Source organism: Pongo pygmaeus, chromosome 1, assembly GCF_028885625.2.
Source record: "Pongo pygmaeus isolate AG05252 chromosome 1, NHGRI_mPonPyg2-v2.0_pri, whole genome shotgun sequence".
Lineage (NCBI taxonomy): Eukaryota > Metazoa > Chordata > Mammalia > Primates > Hominidae > Pongo > Pongo pygmaeus.
This window is the reverse complement of record NC_072373.2, coordinates 51,302,290-51,319,399: the sequence shown is the minus strand read 5'-3', so window position 1 is coordinate 51,319,399 and position 17,110 is coordinate 51,302,290. Positions and strand designations below refer to the sequence as shown.

The 17,110-nt window shown below is 33.7% G+C and overlaps 1 protein-coding gene across 1 annotated transcript in view; it reads left to right on the top strand.

Annotated features, from left to right (window-relative positions):
* NEK7 (NIMA related kinase 7) overlaps window positions 1-17,110 on the top strand; it is a 157,116-nt gene that overhangs the window by 96,147 nt on the left and 43,859 nt on the right. The window contains exons 4-5 of the mRNA XM_054488015.2: window positions 7,167-7,229; window positions 8,706-8,816. Coding sequence (XP_054343990.1) covers window positions 7,167-7,229; window positions 8,706-8,816 — 174 coding nt within the window. The remainder of the gene's footprint in view (window positions 1-7,166; window positions 7,230-8,705; window positions 8,817-17,110) is intronic.

The window sequence follows — 17,110 nt, the reverse complement described above, 5'->3', positions numbered from 1 at the left end:
GTGGAAAACAGGGCTCAATTCTGTCTCTAGTGATATTTTTTACATTGCGGAACCTTCTCATTAGAAACAGAAAGAAAGAAGGGAAGAAAGAAAGAAACAATGGAGGAAGGGGTGGAGGGAGGAAGAAAAAAGCTCTTGCTGCATTTTTCTATTGATTGGAAATTTGAATAAGTGTGAGTTAATTTGCACAGTTGTATTTCCATTCAGTATTAATTGGATATTACCCTCTAGCTGCGTCTGTTTTACGCTGTGATAAACCTCAAATTACTGTAGGAAGTTAAAGTTTATTCTTTTGGATTATCCTATTCCTTTCTGCTTTAGTGTTGATATTGTGACATCTAGTTTAAACCTAATTTCTTCATAGAAGACAGAAATGATATTGTGAAGATATTCTTACCTTATTTATTAGGGAGCAACGCCTTAAACCTTTGTAAGGAGAAATATATTTGCATTTTAGACATACTGATTCTTGTGACATATTACACTTGTGCTGAACAGGAAAACCCATGGTTCTTTCTTTTTAAAAAGTCATCTCTGCAGCTTAAAATACAAAATTTTATAATATTGCTGACCAATGCCTTTCCTTTTTGAAGAATGCTAATCTAACTTTTTTAAAAAACCCTAAAGAATTAAATATTGAATTTCCTCATACAGCTTGTTATTTTAAGGCTATATTACTTGTCTCAAGAACTGTATTACTGTTCCCAGGTCTACTAGACTCCTTCTTGAATACTTCGGTTGAGTTCATAAGCTAAAGTACTGGTTTTATCATTCATTTCTCTGCTCACAAATTTTTAATGAGATACCATCCAGAATCCTCAGCTTAGTTTTTAAGGCCCTTCCCTACTTTGTGCCACTCCATTTAGTTCACTTATTCAGGGCTGTTAACAAAGGATGTGTTCAGCTCTGGCCATTTTCCTGCAGGTTTGCCTGTTACCTGTATGGGAAAGAAGAGTATGTGCGCTAAATGCATGTTACTTCTTGGAAATCATAAAGGGATCTGAGAGCCTACAGTATATGGCAACATTAACCAATCTTTTTGAAAATTTACCTGTATCCCATCATGGTTCATTTGCAAAAAAATAAGATGGTACCTTAACTAATAGAACAATTTTGAAATTCTCTGTACCAACTTTGCTTTTCTCTCTTGCCTCCTTCTTCAGTGCTTCCCTTCCTGCTGATCATTGAATTCATTCCTCCAGTATTTATTGACCACCTAGGTCAGTGTCTAAGGCTTTAGGAAGATTAAGATAAACATAATGAGACTCATGGGATTCTGGTGGGGGTACAACAAAGACACCTCTAACATAATGAGATAGGCACTGTGATAGGAGCAGCCTTGAAGAGAACAGGTGTGAGGAGGAGCTTAGGAAAGAGGCTTCACAGAGTTTGTGAGCTGGGTCTCAAAACTTACGTTCTTTATGTTGGAAGATTATCAAAAACTTCTTTTGATCTGGTATATGCAATCTCTATTTTATTATATTTTGCTCATTGATTAGCGCTATAGGATTGAAGTTGGTTTTTATTTTATCAGTCCGACATAGTGTTACAGTAGTGTGAATTTGGGGTCTCGCTGTTTCTTAGTTCTTTGACCATTGTTACTCTCATTTTTAAATAATACGTGAGCTGTTTTGATCCTTTGTTCATTAATGCTTAATTTCTCTTTGCTTACTCTTAACTATATTTCTAGATAACACTATTTTACTGTGTGGCAGCCATTGTCAGTGAGATTTTTTTTAGGAAGAAAAGCTAAAATAATACTTTATGTATTTATACAAATAAACATAAAGTGATAATATCGTTCAGATTCACCTTTTGATTCAGGTGATCTCAAAAAGTCTTCCCCAAAGTATTCTTTGATATTGAATGCTTACCTTTTATTTACTTATGTTTGTTAGCTGCTTTAAAGTATTTTTCAAGCAAATAACTTTTTAATTTCTATTAATAAGTTACTTTTTACTCATGTTAATTTTAGATTCTGCATGTTTGCATATAATTAGAAATTAGGATTATATATGATCAGAAATTTGTGGACAATGATAGCACTTCCATAATACATAGAGTGATTTTAATATATTCATAACCTCTGTGGCTCTGCATTCAATCTCTTTTTCAGTGTTCATTGTGATTAATAAATTTATCTTGCAGCTTTTATGAACTTCATTTAATCTCTATAGACTTCCTTTCAGATTTCCAATTGTTATTTGAATAAATGAAAACTAAGCATTTGTAAGAATAATTCATAAATGACATTTAAAAAATACAGAACAATTTGGTAAATTAGTGTTAGTTTTTACTTGTCAAGGTGGAATAGGCTTTTATCTTTAAAATTAAAGCTTTTTAATTTTAATTACTTGTACTTGCAATCTTAAGCATTTCTAAGCAGATAAGAAACAGAAAATTTCCAGTTTTATGGAATGTTTAACATTTTGGGGTTAAACTACTATATGGCAGACACTGTACTTGACAATAGGGACACAATAGTGGGACACAATAATTAAATCCAACAATTTTGTGTGGAAAATAGACAATAAATCAAATAATTATAGCAAAAAATAAGTCAAATAATTATAGCCAAAAAGGAAATGACTATGCTGTGGTATTAGAGACAAACTAGAGGAGGAGAGCATTTTAGATAGAGTGTGCAGCAAAGGCCTCTCTGAGGATGTGAAATTTAAGCAGAGGTGGAGGAGAAGGAGTCAGTCATCTGAAGGGTAGTGACAGGAAGGTTCCAGCTGTAGAGCCGGGCACAGTGACTCATGCCTGTAATCCCAGCATTTTGGGAGGCTGAGGCGGGCAGATGACAAAGTCAAGAGATCAAGACCATCCTGGCCAACATGGTGAAACTCTGTCTCTACTAAAAATACAAAAATTAGCTGGGTGTGGTGGCACACGCCTGTAGTCCCAGCTACCTGGGAGGCTGAGGCAGGAGAATCGCTTGAACCCGGGAGGTGGAGGTTACAGTGAGCCGAGATCACGCCACTGCACTCCAGCCTGGAGACAAAGCAAGACTCTCTCAAAAAAGAAAAACAACAACAACAAAAACTTGCTTAGTATATATTTTTAAGTACTTCGTTTTCTGCATTTTAAATGGTCTTTCTTCTAACAACTTGACATATGCCTTTTTAAGGGGATATTTCTGTTAAGTTACTAGAAGCATTTCATTTCCTTTTAAAGAAATCTAGTGTTAACCTTTTCAGTTTCATTAGCTATGAGTAATTTTGGCAAAATTTTAAGATGACAAAAGAAAACCTTTAAAATGATTCAGAGAATACCAAGAATTTATCAGTCATTACTTGCCTAACCACAGCTCATCCCTTGCTCTTACCAAGTATAAAATGAGTTTAAAAACCTGAAGAAACTTTGGTAGAGCTGAATGAAAATGATACCTCCTGAAGACTTGTTTGTACATATTATATGCAAGATGTTATTACAAAGTCCATATTTTCACCCAAGACATACTGCTTTTTCTTGCTCATGAAATCATCGGACAGCTTTGAATCTGTGTTTGGGAATGATGTAATCTAAATATTCATTATTATTTATTTTTGTCTTGACTTGTTGGCTGAGAGAAAAAGAAAGATACTTCTGAATTTCCAGTTAAATGTATTTGTAAATGTATTTCGCTCAGAATTTAGTTTTGCTTTAGATGTGCCATCAATGCTTATCTCTCCCTGCGTTTGAGGAGTGACTTTTGATATTATTGAAAATTCAGTTAAAAATAAAAGTCAATTTGTAATTCTAAATTAATTTTTATAACTTGAATTAAAGATTTTCTATGTAGCATGTTTCTGTCTTGATATGTTGTATCTCGTTATGGTTTCCTAAAACTCTTATACATCTATTATTCATTCTTATCTCATTCACCCTCTTTTGTTTTTTACAAATGTTGTTCCACATCATAGAGACATTGATTACTGAGAGATTAAATACATGTATGTCTCCAAGTTTGTGATTTTCTTCATTTTAATTACTGGTACTATATAGGCATTATTCTTTCTCTGCCTCCTAAAACAAACAAACAAAAATACCAGGAATTCCATCAAGATCTGATATACTTACAATTTTGTGCTTTCCAGTGTATCTTTGAGTTATCTCAAATTCCTTGTAAATAGCATTTCCTGAGAATGGCATCAGCACTCACGATGCGTCAAGAATCAGTTATTTCTCATGCCATTTTGATTTAAAGTGCAAGTAGTCTGTGTGTGTGTTTCATACCTATAACTAATATCAAGTTCAAATTTTTCTATTTCCATTAGTGTTTGTTTTATTGTTTAACATGTTGATGTAGCAATCCCTTTGGGGAAATGAATGGCATTTCTATGTGAAATTGCTAAATGTAAAGCTTATTCCTTCAGTTCAAGAACTTTCGATTTTACACACACACACACACACATATATATTTTTTCCTGAAGGGCATTACGCATTCCTGCTTATATAAATTACTTATTGAGAGCCCTTCCAGCCAGCCATGCTCACCCCCATTAAGGTTCTTACATCACGTTGAACAAGTAGCACTTACAAGTTGCGTGTTAATTTTCTGTGTTGCAGTCTGCATTCTTCATCTGACACTGTGCATTTTAAAGGACTGCAAGATGGTTTTCTTATTTGTATCTGTAATAAAATCTGATAGTAAGATGGCATTCGGCGTGGATTTTTATATGTAGAAAGGGTGGACATTAACAGTTTAAGCTTGTCTGTACTCAGGATCAGGTTATTTATATTAATCATTTGTGTGTAGAGTTAAAACTATGATGCTCTTGGAGAAAATTTCCACAAGGTTTTTCCTTCCTTCCATAAATGGTGTCCTATGGTTTGTTCTTTAATACTGGTAATTTTTTTAACCCCTGCTATTGGTGTCCATTTATATATAGCTCATTTTGTCAAAGCTTCATGTATACAACAGCTTAATGTTAGCCAAAACATATCTTACTAGATAGGTTATGCGAACTTTGTGATAGTGATTGATAGTGATTTGCCACTCATAGTCCTTTCCTTTTTTTTTTTTTTTTTTTAACCCCTTTTCCTTTCCTTGCTGTTGTTTCATTGTGTTGCATTCTGTTCCATTCTGAAATCATGGTAGTTAACATGAGTTTACTGTGGCTGACATGGTTAGAATTACTGCTAATGGAAAAAAGAGAAGTTAACTCTCTTTAATATATGTACCAGCATACATATTTCTTCTTCTGTTATTTGATTAAGTGGGAGAAACTTTGATGTAATCTAGTCTGTCTCTTTTTGTAAACCATTAACTAAGCTAAGGCTTTATATTTTTTCAAATCTTAAACAGTATGCAGTGCTCAACTATTTTACATTAAAAGTTGCAGAACGTAAATTTGACACTTGAAGTTTTCATTAGAAGTAGTAGAAGCAAAATAATGTTAGTGAAAAAGCATATATATCATTTTATATACTGCTATTTTCACTGTGTAAAAAGCACATGCATTTGTACAAGAAATAGAAGGGACTGAGCCAAAAGCTAAAATTCTTTAAGGCAGTGAGTTTATGGATTTTATTTTTGCTTTATAATCTTATCTAATATCTTCATATGGTTTTTTTTAAATTAAGAAAAATTAGAACTTTGTGTATCTTTGGATATTAAGAATGATACCTAGAAAAGGTGCCTCTTATAGGCTGTAATTATACACCCTTATTCCATATTTACTTTTATGCATTAGATATCTTTTGTTTCTGGCTGGCAGAATCCTATAATTCTTTCAAGTTTCACCTCTAATGTTACCCGCCACCCGACATGGGAGGAATTTCTTCCTTAGGTTTCTAATACTATACTTTGTACACACATATATTTTAATACTTATTAGCTAGTTGTGTATGCATTAGACTTTTTGACAGCCTGGCTCATTGAGAAAACGCTGACTATGGAGCTAGAACAACCTGGCTTCAAGTCCTGATTCTGTCCTTTACTAGTTTTATGATCATAAGCATATTATTTGATCTTTTTGAGCCTCAATCCTCATCTTGTTATTGCGGCCAATACTACCTATCTTATAAGATTGCAATGAAGTTTAAAGCATCACGTGTAAAGAGGCCAGCCCTCTCTGGTAGTGTCTAATAACTACTTCTCTAATTAAAAAGACTTGGATTCTGCCACTCCTTTGACATTGTACCTTCTTTTCCTGGAATGTTAGCTGGCTGAATCAGGAAGACTTGATCAAGCTGATTACTAAAAATGTCATTAATTTTTTTATTTGTTATGTAGCTAGGGTTTTAATCAGCTTGCAGTACTGACTTAGATTTTTTTTGCAGTCTCTAAGATATTGCTTTTTTAAATGTTATTTTCCACACACTTAGAACCTTGAGAGATTTGTGTTTTCAGAGACACATGAAATATCTTTTTGATTGTATTTTTTATTTTTATGTTTTTAACAGTAGGTTAATATTTTTCAATCTTTTCTTTGTTATCTTCCCCCCAAGCTGCCTGTTTAGACATTTCTTCCTAATTACCTCTACCCATGAAATTTTAATTCCACAAATACGGTATATATGTTTATGTGCAGTACTGTATGTGTATCTATACTTTATACTTAATAGAGTAAAATTTTATTACCCTTCTCCTCAAAGAACCAATTTTCACCCCCTTGGAATGATATCACCCTTGTCAAGAATGCATGCATCAGACCTTTTAGACATGATTTGATGGAACAGATTAATGGTTCAGTGCTTGGGTTCTAGACGGATAACTCTGAGAATGAATTCTGCTTGCTCTGTTGATTAGCTGTGTGACATTTTGTCAGTCTCCTTAGCTTTCTAAAGCTTCTCTTCTTCATCTGTAAAATGGGAATACTACTATTATCATCCTCATAAGGTTGTGCAGTACATTTAGCATATATTAATTGCTCAACATATATTAGCTATTACTTTATCATCTTAATAATCACAACTTTAATTTTGTTCATTGGAACTTAAGACCTGAGTGTTAAGGGATATCTAACTGTTCTCTTTATCCATTTTTTAAATACTGACTGCTGAAAATGTAAGCATTGTTGGTAACATAAGATACCTACAGACCTCCTTAATAAAGAAAAGCTAATCAGAAAGAAAATTCCTTAGTGTACATATAATTACATGTAGAGTATTAAAATGAATTTACACAATAGCTTGAACAATAGGTTATTTTATTAAGTAATTCTGGGTTCTATTTTTAGATATTTGATTTAATGGATGCCAAAGCACGTGCTGATTGCATCAAAGAAATAGATCTTCTTAAGGTAATTAATGAACTATTGACTCTTGAACATAACGGTGATAAAAGTGATTTACTAAAATATCACACTTAAACACAAAAAGGTTTTTAAGACTTATGCTACGCTGATTTCAAGTAATATTATATAAGGTTAAATTTCAGTATACTGAAGAATGTAGTTATTTTTTGGATTTATTGTTAAATAATATAATCAGAACATTTGTAAGATCAGCTTTTTTTTTCTCATTTCAAAGTAGGAAATAGATAAAATGGGCATAAAACATTGAAGAATTTTTTTTCTTGACCACCCCAGCAAGACATATTCTAAAGGTTAAGTAATATAAATGCAAATTAGTATTATCTCACCATGTATTATATTGAGAATGTGGACTAATCAAAATGGTTCACATGCATTTTCTAATGTTTCAATACTTTTTCCAGACTTAGAAAGAGTGCATGTAAAGAGTATGCCAGGAATTAGCTTTTTAGTTTCTCATGTACTAAGAATATGACTGACATTTCAGTTATTTCTGCACTGCTTCTTTTACAGTGAAGTTTCTTTTGAGAAATGCTGTGGCCTATGCTGTATTTGTAACTTTTAGTTAAGACTCGGCTGTTTTTTTATGCCATCCGTTTGTGTTAGTGCCTAACCAGATTTATGCAAAAAGGAAAAAAGTAAGGTCAAAACAATGTTTCTGACTATTCTGTTAGTTGTAGTTATTTCTTGGCACATGAAGTAGCTGGCTTAAATATATGTAAACTTTTACTGTGGAAATAGCATGTCATCATAGAAAATTTGCGGCAAAAACTTTAAGTAGAAAGAAGAAAGTCACCCATACTTTCTGCATAATTTCTCTGAGAAACAATTCATCTTGTATTAATGTGTTTAAAGATTGAACAAAAGGATTGCAAATGAATAGGGACTGATACATATATTTCTACAAGGTAAAATTTTTCTTAGGGATGATTTTGTGAATTGGCTCACATGGATAAGTCCTGTATGTTATTTGATATAAAAGCAATAGTTAGATATAGTATAGTAGATACCAGCTGTGTTTTGTCTACTAGCTGGAGTTATTCTAGGACCAGCCATAACTTCCAAGTAGGAGTAAAAATGGATACTTTATTTATCATTGAGTGTTCCTAAATGGAAGTTCTCATTTTGAGGATGTAATTTTTAGCAGTTGGTGACCTATTTCTATCATTTACTTCTTGCATCTGTTGATATGCTTATTGGGCTTAGCAGTACTTTTAAATTAAGATTTAAATGCAAAATATATTATTTCTAATAAAGAATATTAAGATAAATTAATTTATACCTAGTTTTACTTTTAATAATTGTAATATTTGTTTCACAATTCACTAAAGAAAAGTATACTGTCATGTTAAGATTTCTGTAACTTAAAAAATACAGTTAAGTTTGTTCTTAAGTATAAAACTATAAGTGACTCTTGGATATTTACAGTAAGAAAACTTTCTGATGCCTGTTTTATTTTCTCAGCAACTCAACCATCCAAATGTAATAAAATATTATGCATCATTCATTGAAGATAATGAACTAAACATAGTTTTGGAACTAGCAGATGCTGGTGACTTATCCAGAATGATCAAGGTAAGTTTTAAAAAAATTGTCTTAATGTTTTGTTTTGTTTTTTCCTAATAGAATTGTCTGTTAAACACATAGGGATATTAGATATTTTAAACTAAAGACCTCAATGCAAGGCTTATCTGGTAGATATGTAATAAATAGTAGATGGTTAGTGATCATAATTCTGAAACTGGTTTACTTGGTGATGTTTACACTGATCAGCTTAAATATCTAAACACCCCAAAACCAACTTGGAAAGAGGCCAAGATACTTGTCTTTTGTAAGTTGAGTTAAAGTTTTGCTGTTTGATTCTCTGAGCAGACCATGCTTGATCCTGTGTCTCTGGACATGAGTAAAAGGAGGCAGAAAGAGACTCTAGAGCAGCCTGACCTGTTTCTGGGGGGGATCCATCAAAGAAAGTGGGATTTGCAGTCAGACCTTGGATATCAACCCCACATAAAAGTTGTTTAACCTTCTTTTCTAAGGGCATATTAATTCATAATTAATATAATTAAGTTGTTTAACCTTCTTTTCTAAGGGCATATTAATTTGGTTTAAGTTCAGCTGCAATTAATAGAAACCCTTAAATAATAGTAGCTTAAAAACTTTTTGTCCTTGGGCCAGTTACTTCTCTGTGTCACATTTTCTAAAAAACACAGTAATAATAGAACCTACTTTATAGGATTGTTGTAATGATTGAATTAATTAGTATTAATTAAGAGCTTAGAAGAATGCCTCACACATTGTAAGGCTATGTAAATTTATCTGCTGCTGCTATTATTATTGTTATTGTTATTATTTCTCTGTCACATAAAAGTCTGGGGCTAGTATGGTAGCTCTGCTCTATCAAGAGTATTTTAGAGACCCAGCCTATTTCTAGCTTATCAAGTCACACTAGGCTTGAAGGGACAAAGAGTACATGCTGGCTTTATCTTAAAGCACATTCCTGAGTGCTGCCTGTCACACAACATTTTCAACTTCATTCCCTTGGCCAGAATGTAGTCTCATGAACCTATCTAGCTGCAAGGAAGGCCGGAAAAGAAAGTCTTCATTCAGCTGGCCATGTGCCCAGCTAAACTTCTGTTACTATGGAAGACAAGTTGAACCATATAGAAACAAACAAGAATAACCGAATGAGAAAAACAAAAGCTATTTATTCGAGCCTGCTGTAGCAAGGGAGTCAGCCAATCATCACTTGCATCTTGGCAGAGAATTAAAAGCAAGCAAAGGAATGAAAGGTTTATAGAGGGAAGAAAAGGGAAGCCTTTGGGTATGCCCTGATGGGAGGCTGCTGACGTAGAGAAGCTATAGACCGGCTGACTAGAAACAGGACTTCCTTGTGATTAGTTAGGAGTACGTATTTGGCTTTCTCTGGTTGGTCCTAGTTAGAGGCAGGAACAAAATTAGGGAAGTTGTCAGTTATTTATCAATTGTTATGGAAGTTACTGTTTAGCTTCCTAGATTGTCACTAGAGATAGCAGTCTGGCTTCCTGCAAGTCTAACTTATAGCACGCTGGCTTCCTGTGTTGTTTAGTGTAGATAAAGAGTTGATTTCCTGGCCAGGTAGGAAAGATTGATATGTGGTTGGATATATGTACATACATTAGTACATATGCCTTTAAATAGATGAATGGATATGTGTACATACATTAGTACATATGTCTTTAAGAAGTATACATATAAACATAACTATATATTATATTACTTAACCATCATAATAAAACTATATGACCGGTATTACTGACCCAATTTTATTTATATGGTCCTTCCTTTTTCTCCCTCATTCCCATGTCCCAGAAATAACCTCTAACCTTTATGTGCATAAAACCTTCCCAACTTTACTTACTATCTTTATACCCATTTAAATATAAGAATATATACTAATACATGTATTCTTTCTCAGACACATCACGATTTATTTTATTACTTTGTTAATAGATAATTGGATTGTTTTCATTTTTTATTCCTACAGAGAAATCTCAAGTACAAAGCCTCATCTACATCAATACAACTATATCTATACATACTTTATTGTCTGTTTCTATCACATAGATTCATATAAATATTGCTAAGTAAGAGTATGCACATTTTAAATGATAATAGCTATTGCCAAATTAGTCCCTTAAATAGTTAATACCAATTTGTAGCTTTTAAAAAATAGCTCTAGATTTTATTTTTTCATTTATTAGACATTTACTATGTGCCAGGTACATGGTTCATGGCTTTTTGGAGCTCATCATCCAGTGGGAGAAACAGGCATTTAACTAATACTAATATAAAACTATATACCTGCAGTTGGAATAAGTTATATAAAGGAAAAGTGTGGGTTATAAGGGATGATTATAACACGACCTCTGAAACTACACTGGTGAATTCAGATGGCAATTAAAGGATTTTAATCAGTTGTCCTAGTTATTTAATCTTAATGATTGAGCCAGTTTCTACATCAATAAAATTGGGTCAGTAATACCTGTCTTACAGTGTTGTTATGATGGTTAAGTAATATAATATATAGTATGTTTATATATATACTTTTTAAAGACATATATACAAATGTATGCACACATACCCATCCATCTGTGCCTGTATGCATGTGTGATATCTGATAGGTATTCACATTTTCTTTATTCCATTTAAACCTCTGATCACTACTCTTCTTCTAGCGTCCTTGCATCATACAAATCTACCCTTTTCTACTCTTCAAAGTTGACTTTATTCCTCCAGTTTTACAGAGTATTTAGAAGTCACTAGACAGGAGCACCCTTACCTTCCCATGACTGAACCTGCTAGACCTACTTGTGTCTGTTACTGTTCTCTCCTCCTTCTCTCCTGTTACCATATTCTTGTTAGATAGGAGGGATTGTTATGTGTCCCTCCACCTGGGTTCTCTATCCTTTCTCTGCCTGTATTCTCAGAAATCTTAATTCCTATCATTATCTGTTCCCAGTCCTAGATTTATAACCATTGTGCACTTCTGAGTGCCTTCTCTCATCATTTAAATATGCTCAGGTCACTGTTATTTTAAACGTATTTACATGTATATACATGCACACACGCTTGTTCCCCATTCATTCATTCATTCAAGAAACTTATTTTCCAGTGGGGAAGTCAAATAAAATTCTAAAAGCAAGTAGAATATATTATGTGCCAGATGTTGATAAATCAATGAAGAAAAATTAAATAAGGAGTTTGGAGGAGGTGTGTTGCTATTTTATTTTATTTATTTAATTAATTTTTTTGAGATGGAATCTCAGTCTGTCGCCCAGGGTGGAATGTAGTGGTGCGATCTTGGCTCACTGCAACCTCTGCCTCCCAGGTTCAAGCAATTCTCCTGTCTCTACCTCCCTAGTAGCTAGGACTACAGGTGTGCACCACCACACCCGGCTAATTTTTGTATTTTTAGTAGAGATGGGGTTTCACCATATTGATCAGGGTGATCTCGAACTTTGACCTCAGGTGATCCACCTGCCTCAGCCTCCCAAAGTGCTGAGATTGCAGGTGTGAGCCACTGTGTCCAGCCTGTGTGTTGCTATTTTAAGTAAGATGATCTCAGAAGACCCTCTTAAGTCCTACCACCCTCACCTCTGCCTGCCTTTTCCTTCAATTACTACCCTAGTTCTTTTTTTTCCTTCATAGTCAGACACTTAATCCTGACCCTCTTTCCAACCTACCACACGTAATGGCTCTTCAATGACCTCTCTCATGAAAGCCAGAGGACTTTGTCCAGTCTTCATTCTGCTTGATTTCTCAGCAGCATTTGGCTCTGCTTTTCATACTCCTCTTCCTAAAACACTCCTCCACTGGCTTATTGAGTCCCACAATGTCTTGATTTTCTTCCTACCTCTCTAGAGACTATCATTTTTCTTAACTGACTCATTCTCTTCTTCCTGGCCTTTAATGATGGAATTTTAAGTTTCAGTCCTTGACTTTTTTTTTTTTTTTTATGTTCTTACGTTATAGCCGATCTCATTCTTACCTATGGATTCAATTACTCTCTATACTCTTGTTGACTTCCAATTTTTTATCTTTAGCATGGAGCGCTCTTTAAAATTCTGACTCTATATGGCTCAATATGTCTGTAAACAAATTCCTTACAGACTACACATCCTCCCATGTTCCCTAATTCGAGGCCTGGCACCAGTTTATCTAGCTGTGCACTCTGGAAACCAGGACTTTTTTTTGACATTTCACTCTCCCTTACCTCTTCTTTTCAATCTCACCAGATTCTGTTTATTTTTTCTTCTAAATGCCTTTCAAATTTCTCCACCCAGCTCCCTTTCCATTTCTCTCCCTATCATCTCTCATTTGGAGAGAGCGAGAGCTTTTTGTCTCCCAGCATCCAGCACCCGTTCCTTAAATCCGTTTCTCCACTGGTCTTTAAGACGTTAGAAGGGAGAGAAACAAAGAAAAAAGAAAAACTTCCTTTCAATCAAATCTTTCTAGGTTTTCACTTTAAGGGTAAAGACTAAAATGTTTGGCAAGATTTAGCAAGCCTTGTGTGATACAGAAGATACGCTCCCTCAGAGAGGGTCAGAGTCCGTTTTGTGTATTCACATATCCCAAGTGCCTAGAGCAGTGCCTGGCACAGAGCTTGTGCTCAGCATATATTTGCTATGGAATCTGACTCCTGCTCTTGCTGTGGCACATTGGCCTTTCATTTCCTTGAATGTGATTTTATTTTACCTGGGATGCTCTTCTTCTCCATTCTTGGCTGACTTTATTTCTGCTTGTACTTCAGTTCTTTACTTAGGTATCACTTCCTCAAGTGTTTTCCTTTGACTCATAGAGTACTTTATGGTATAAGTGCTCCCAGAGTACCCTTCCTACATAGCACTTAGTAATATAATCATGTATTCATGTGTGTAATTATTTTATTGGTGTTTGTATTTCCCATTAGACTTAAATTTCTGTTGAGCACAAAGACCATGCTGGCTTTGCTTGCCTGGCTATCTTCAGCTTCTAGCTCATAGCACCAACTTCAATAAATATGTAGTGAATAGATGTATAGAAGTTGGTTGTTTTACTTCTATTACAATTCTCTGTTCCAGGGCTCAGTAGATAACATGGGTGATTGTATAACTGTCACAGCAATTTCCTGCTGCTTTATGCTCTCGTCTCATAGAGAGTTGCTGTGATATTCAGTGTATTTTTTTACGGGAGTGGGGTTGGGTAGTTAAGAAATTCTAAAATTGTTTTCTGAACATGCTTATTAGTTCTGTAAGCAGTTCTTTATAAAATAGATTATATCAGGAAAAAAAAATCGTAGGAACTTCTTTTGTGAAGGAATAGAACAGTGCCTTAAAGCTTTACAAAGGACAGCAGTGAATGCTTGAATTGTAATGAACATGATTCATTTCTTTTTAGTGAGTAATATTGTAAATCATTGTGCATCATAACAATATATTTCATTCTCTCAAGTCTTCAGCTTAATTGGGGTACAAGAGGAAATATAGCTTCTGGTCTGTATTCCAGAAATGAACCTCTGGATAGCATTGCATCAAAGATTTTTACAAGTAAATAATTCATTGGTTCAGAGCAGGCTGACAAATATAATTAAGCAATTTATAGTTGAAATATTCAGTATTTCTCTAATTAGTGACAAAGGAATACCTGAGGCTGTGGTCAGATGAAATACTTCCCAGATGAGTTTTAGGATAAAAGGAAATCTAGAATTTTTCATCATAATTTCTTCATTATCAGCAATCAGAATTTTAAAGGAAAATCGACTCTTACAAAACAGATTTCAGTTAAATTGTGCTGCATATGCCATATATTTTCTTTATTGTAGTTAAATTGGACACATACATGCTCCATTTTGTAGTATGTCTTATTATACTGGTTATTTCACTATTCTAATGTCAAGAAACATATTTGGTGATGAAGACCCAGTGTAGAGGAAATTAATCTCAAAAATATATAAATAAGAGGATTTTAAAATTTCAAGTTGTCAATAGAAATGTTACTAAAATATATTTTAAATTTTCATAGTTCATTTCACAAAATATACTTCATTCATTGAACTAATTTGTAAGTGCCTGTATTTATAACTACCTATTGGTAAATCAATTTGAGACAAATAGAAGAAACTATAAATGTGTGTATTTAATATAACATTTTTAAAAATTGTTTTGCTAGACTAGCAATAAAACAAAATGTAACCTAATATTTTGAGAAGAAACTCAGAGGTTTGTTATCTGCCAAGAGAATGTCATACCTATATCACAGTGGCTAAGGAGGAAATGAATATTATTTTTATAAATTTTTTTAGTGAAATATGCAATACAAATAATTTAAATGGATGTCTGTTTCCTGCCAGGAGTTTGGTACTGCACAAAATAAATAAATAAGACCATCATTTCTTATTTCTAGGATATTTAGGTATAGGCTATCTTCTTAGATTGCTGACTTTGTATTTTCTACCTTGTTACCACCTGTAGGTCATTCCTTCTAAATTTGCTAGGAGCCTTAAAACTCTTTTTCTTTATACAAACATAAAATTAATTTTACATATTGATTTTTCATGTGTTTACAATTGTATTTTGTATTAATTTTTTATTGCTGCATAGCAAATTACTACAAATTTAGCAGCTTTAAGCAACACAAATTTATTAACTCTAGATTCCTGTGGGTCAGGATTAGTGGGTTCTCTGCTGAAGGTCTTAGAAAATTGAAATCAAGGTGCCATCTGGGGCTGTGAGCTCACTGAGGTTCAGGGTCTTTCTCCATGTTCACTGGTTTTTGGGGAATTCAGTTCCTTGAAGTTGTATGGCTAAAGTTCCTACTTCCCTTCTGGTTGTCAACTGGGGGTATCCTTAGGCTCATGAGGCTGCTGGCCATTTTCTGCCCCATTCATCTCCACAACCTGCCATTGTGTTCCGTTAAGACCAGCAGGAGAGTTTCTCTGGGTTCAGATCTCTCTTGACTTTTTTGAATGGCTCACCCAATTAGGTCACGACTACCCATGCTAATGTCCTTCTTGATTAACTCAAAAGTCAGCTGATTAGGGACCTTAATTACATCTGCAAAATCCCTTCTTCTATATAACATCATATGAAATGGGAAGAGTAATTCATGATATTCACATGCCCTACTCACATTGAAGAGAATGGGATTATACAACAGGACTTGAGAATTTGGGGGAGTGAGGTACATCTTAGAATTCTGCTTATGACAGACATTAATAAATTAGCTAGAATGTCAACCATGTTTTGGAGATAACTGTTGTCTTCAAATATAACTTAAAAATCTTGTTCACCTACTTGGTTTGGCTGTTTTTACATTTGCAGACACATTTTTATATGTCCTTATCCAAATGTAGAGGTTGTATTGGAAATAAAATCACTTTGAAATGTCTTTTACACTCTTGGCCTTTGGATCCTTAAAGCAATAAAGGTTTCCCAGCAGTCCCATCTCTCTTTGATAACTCTGATTTATTGTTTACCAGGATACCTACACTTTCCATTTCAGCATCTGGACAAAGTGTATAGCCCATGTCAGACAATTATGAGAACTGTCAGTGATTCCAAATGCAGTTTCCCACTAAGTCTTTTGTATAAGATCGTCACCTGTCTTATATTTCATTTTAGAATTATTCTGAAGTCCTAAGGTTGCAAGTTAGTAGCACTATCTGAAAAAACTACACAGGATTGAATATTATTTTATACATATATATAAATTAAAAATATATATTTTAGATATATATATACACACACACACATAGATACATTTACTTAGGTACCTATACATGATATATGTACATCTATGTGTCTATATCTGTATAAATTTATGTCTACATATGGTATGTATATGTAGGTGTGTTATATATAATTATTTTTTTAAGAGCAATGTTACTGATAAAATATCACTTGGGTTTTCCTTGATACTTAAGTAGTTTGAAGTCGAAGCAGTATAGAACTTAGAGATTTTAGAAAATTGAACACTTTATACCATGAAATTACCATTATTTAATTCTGTGAGCGTAAATAAAAGGTGATGTATGAACTTTGAACTCTGTTTGCTTGGAAAAAATTGAAGATAATTTTGAAGGAGCTTATTGCTCCTTACATTTGAAGATGATAGTGATATAAAGCTCCCTTTTGTAAACCATGTAATACCATCATGAGCAGTAGTTTTAGACACTTAAGTAAAGACAAGGGATACAGACACCATTATGTTAAGCATCTTAATTTCTCTCCTTTAGATTTCAATTGAGATACTTTTACTGTTCTGCTGTGTTTTCTTTGTTCATTATGAAAATTAAAATATCTCTTCACCTCTCTTACTGTTGTCTAGTATAACATAGCAAGAAAGAATTTATT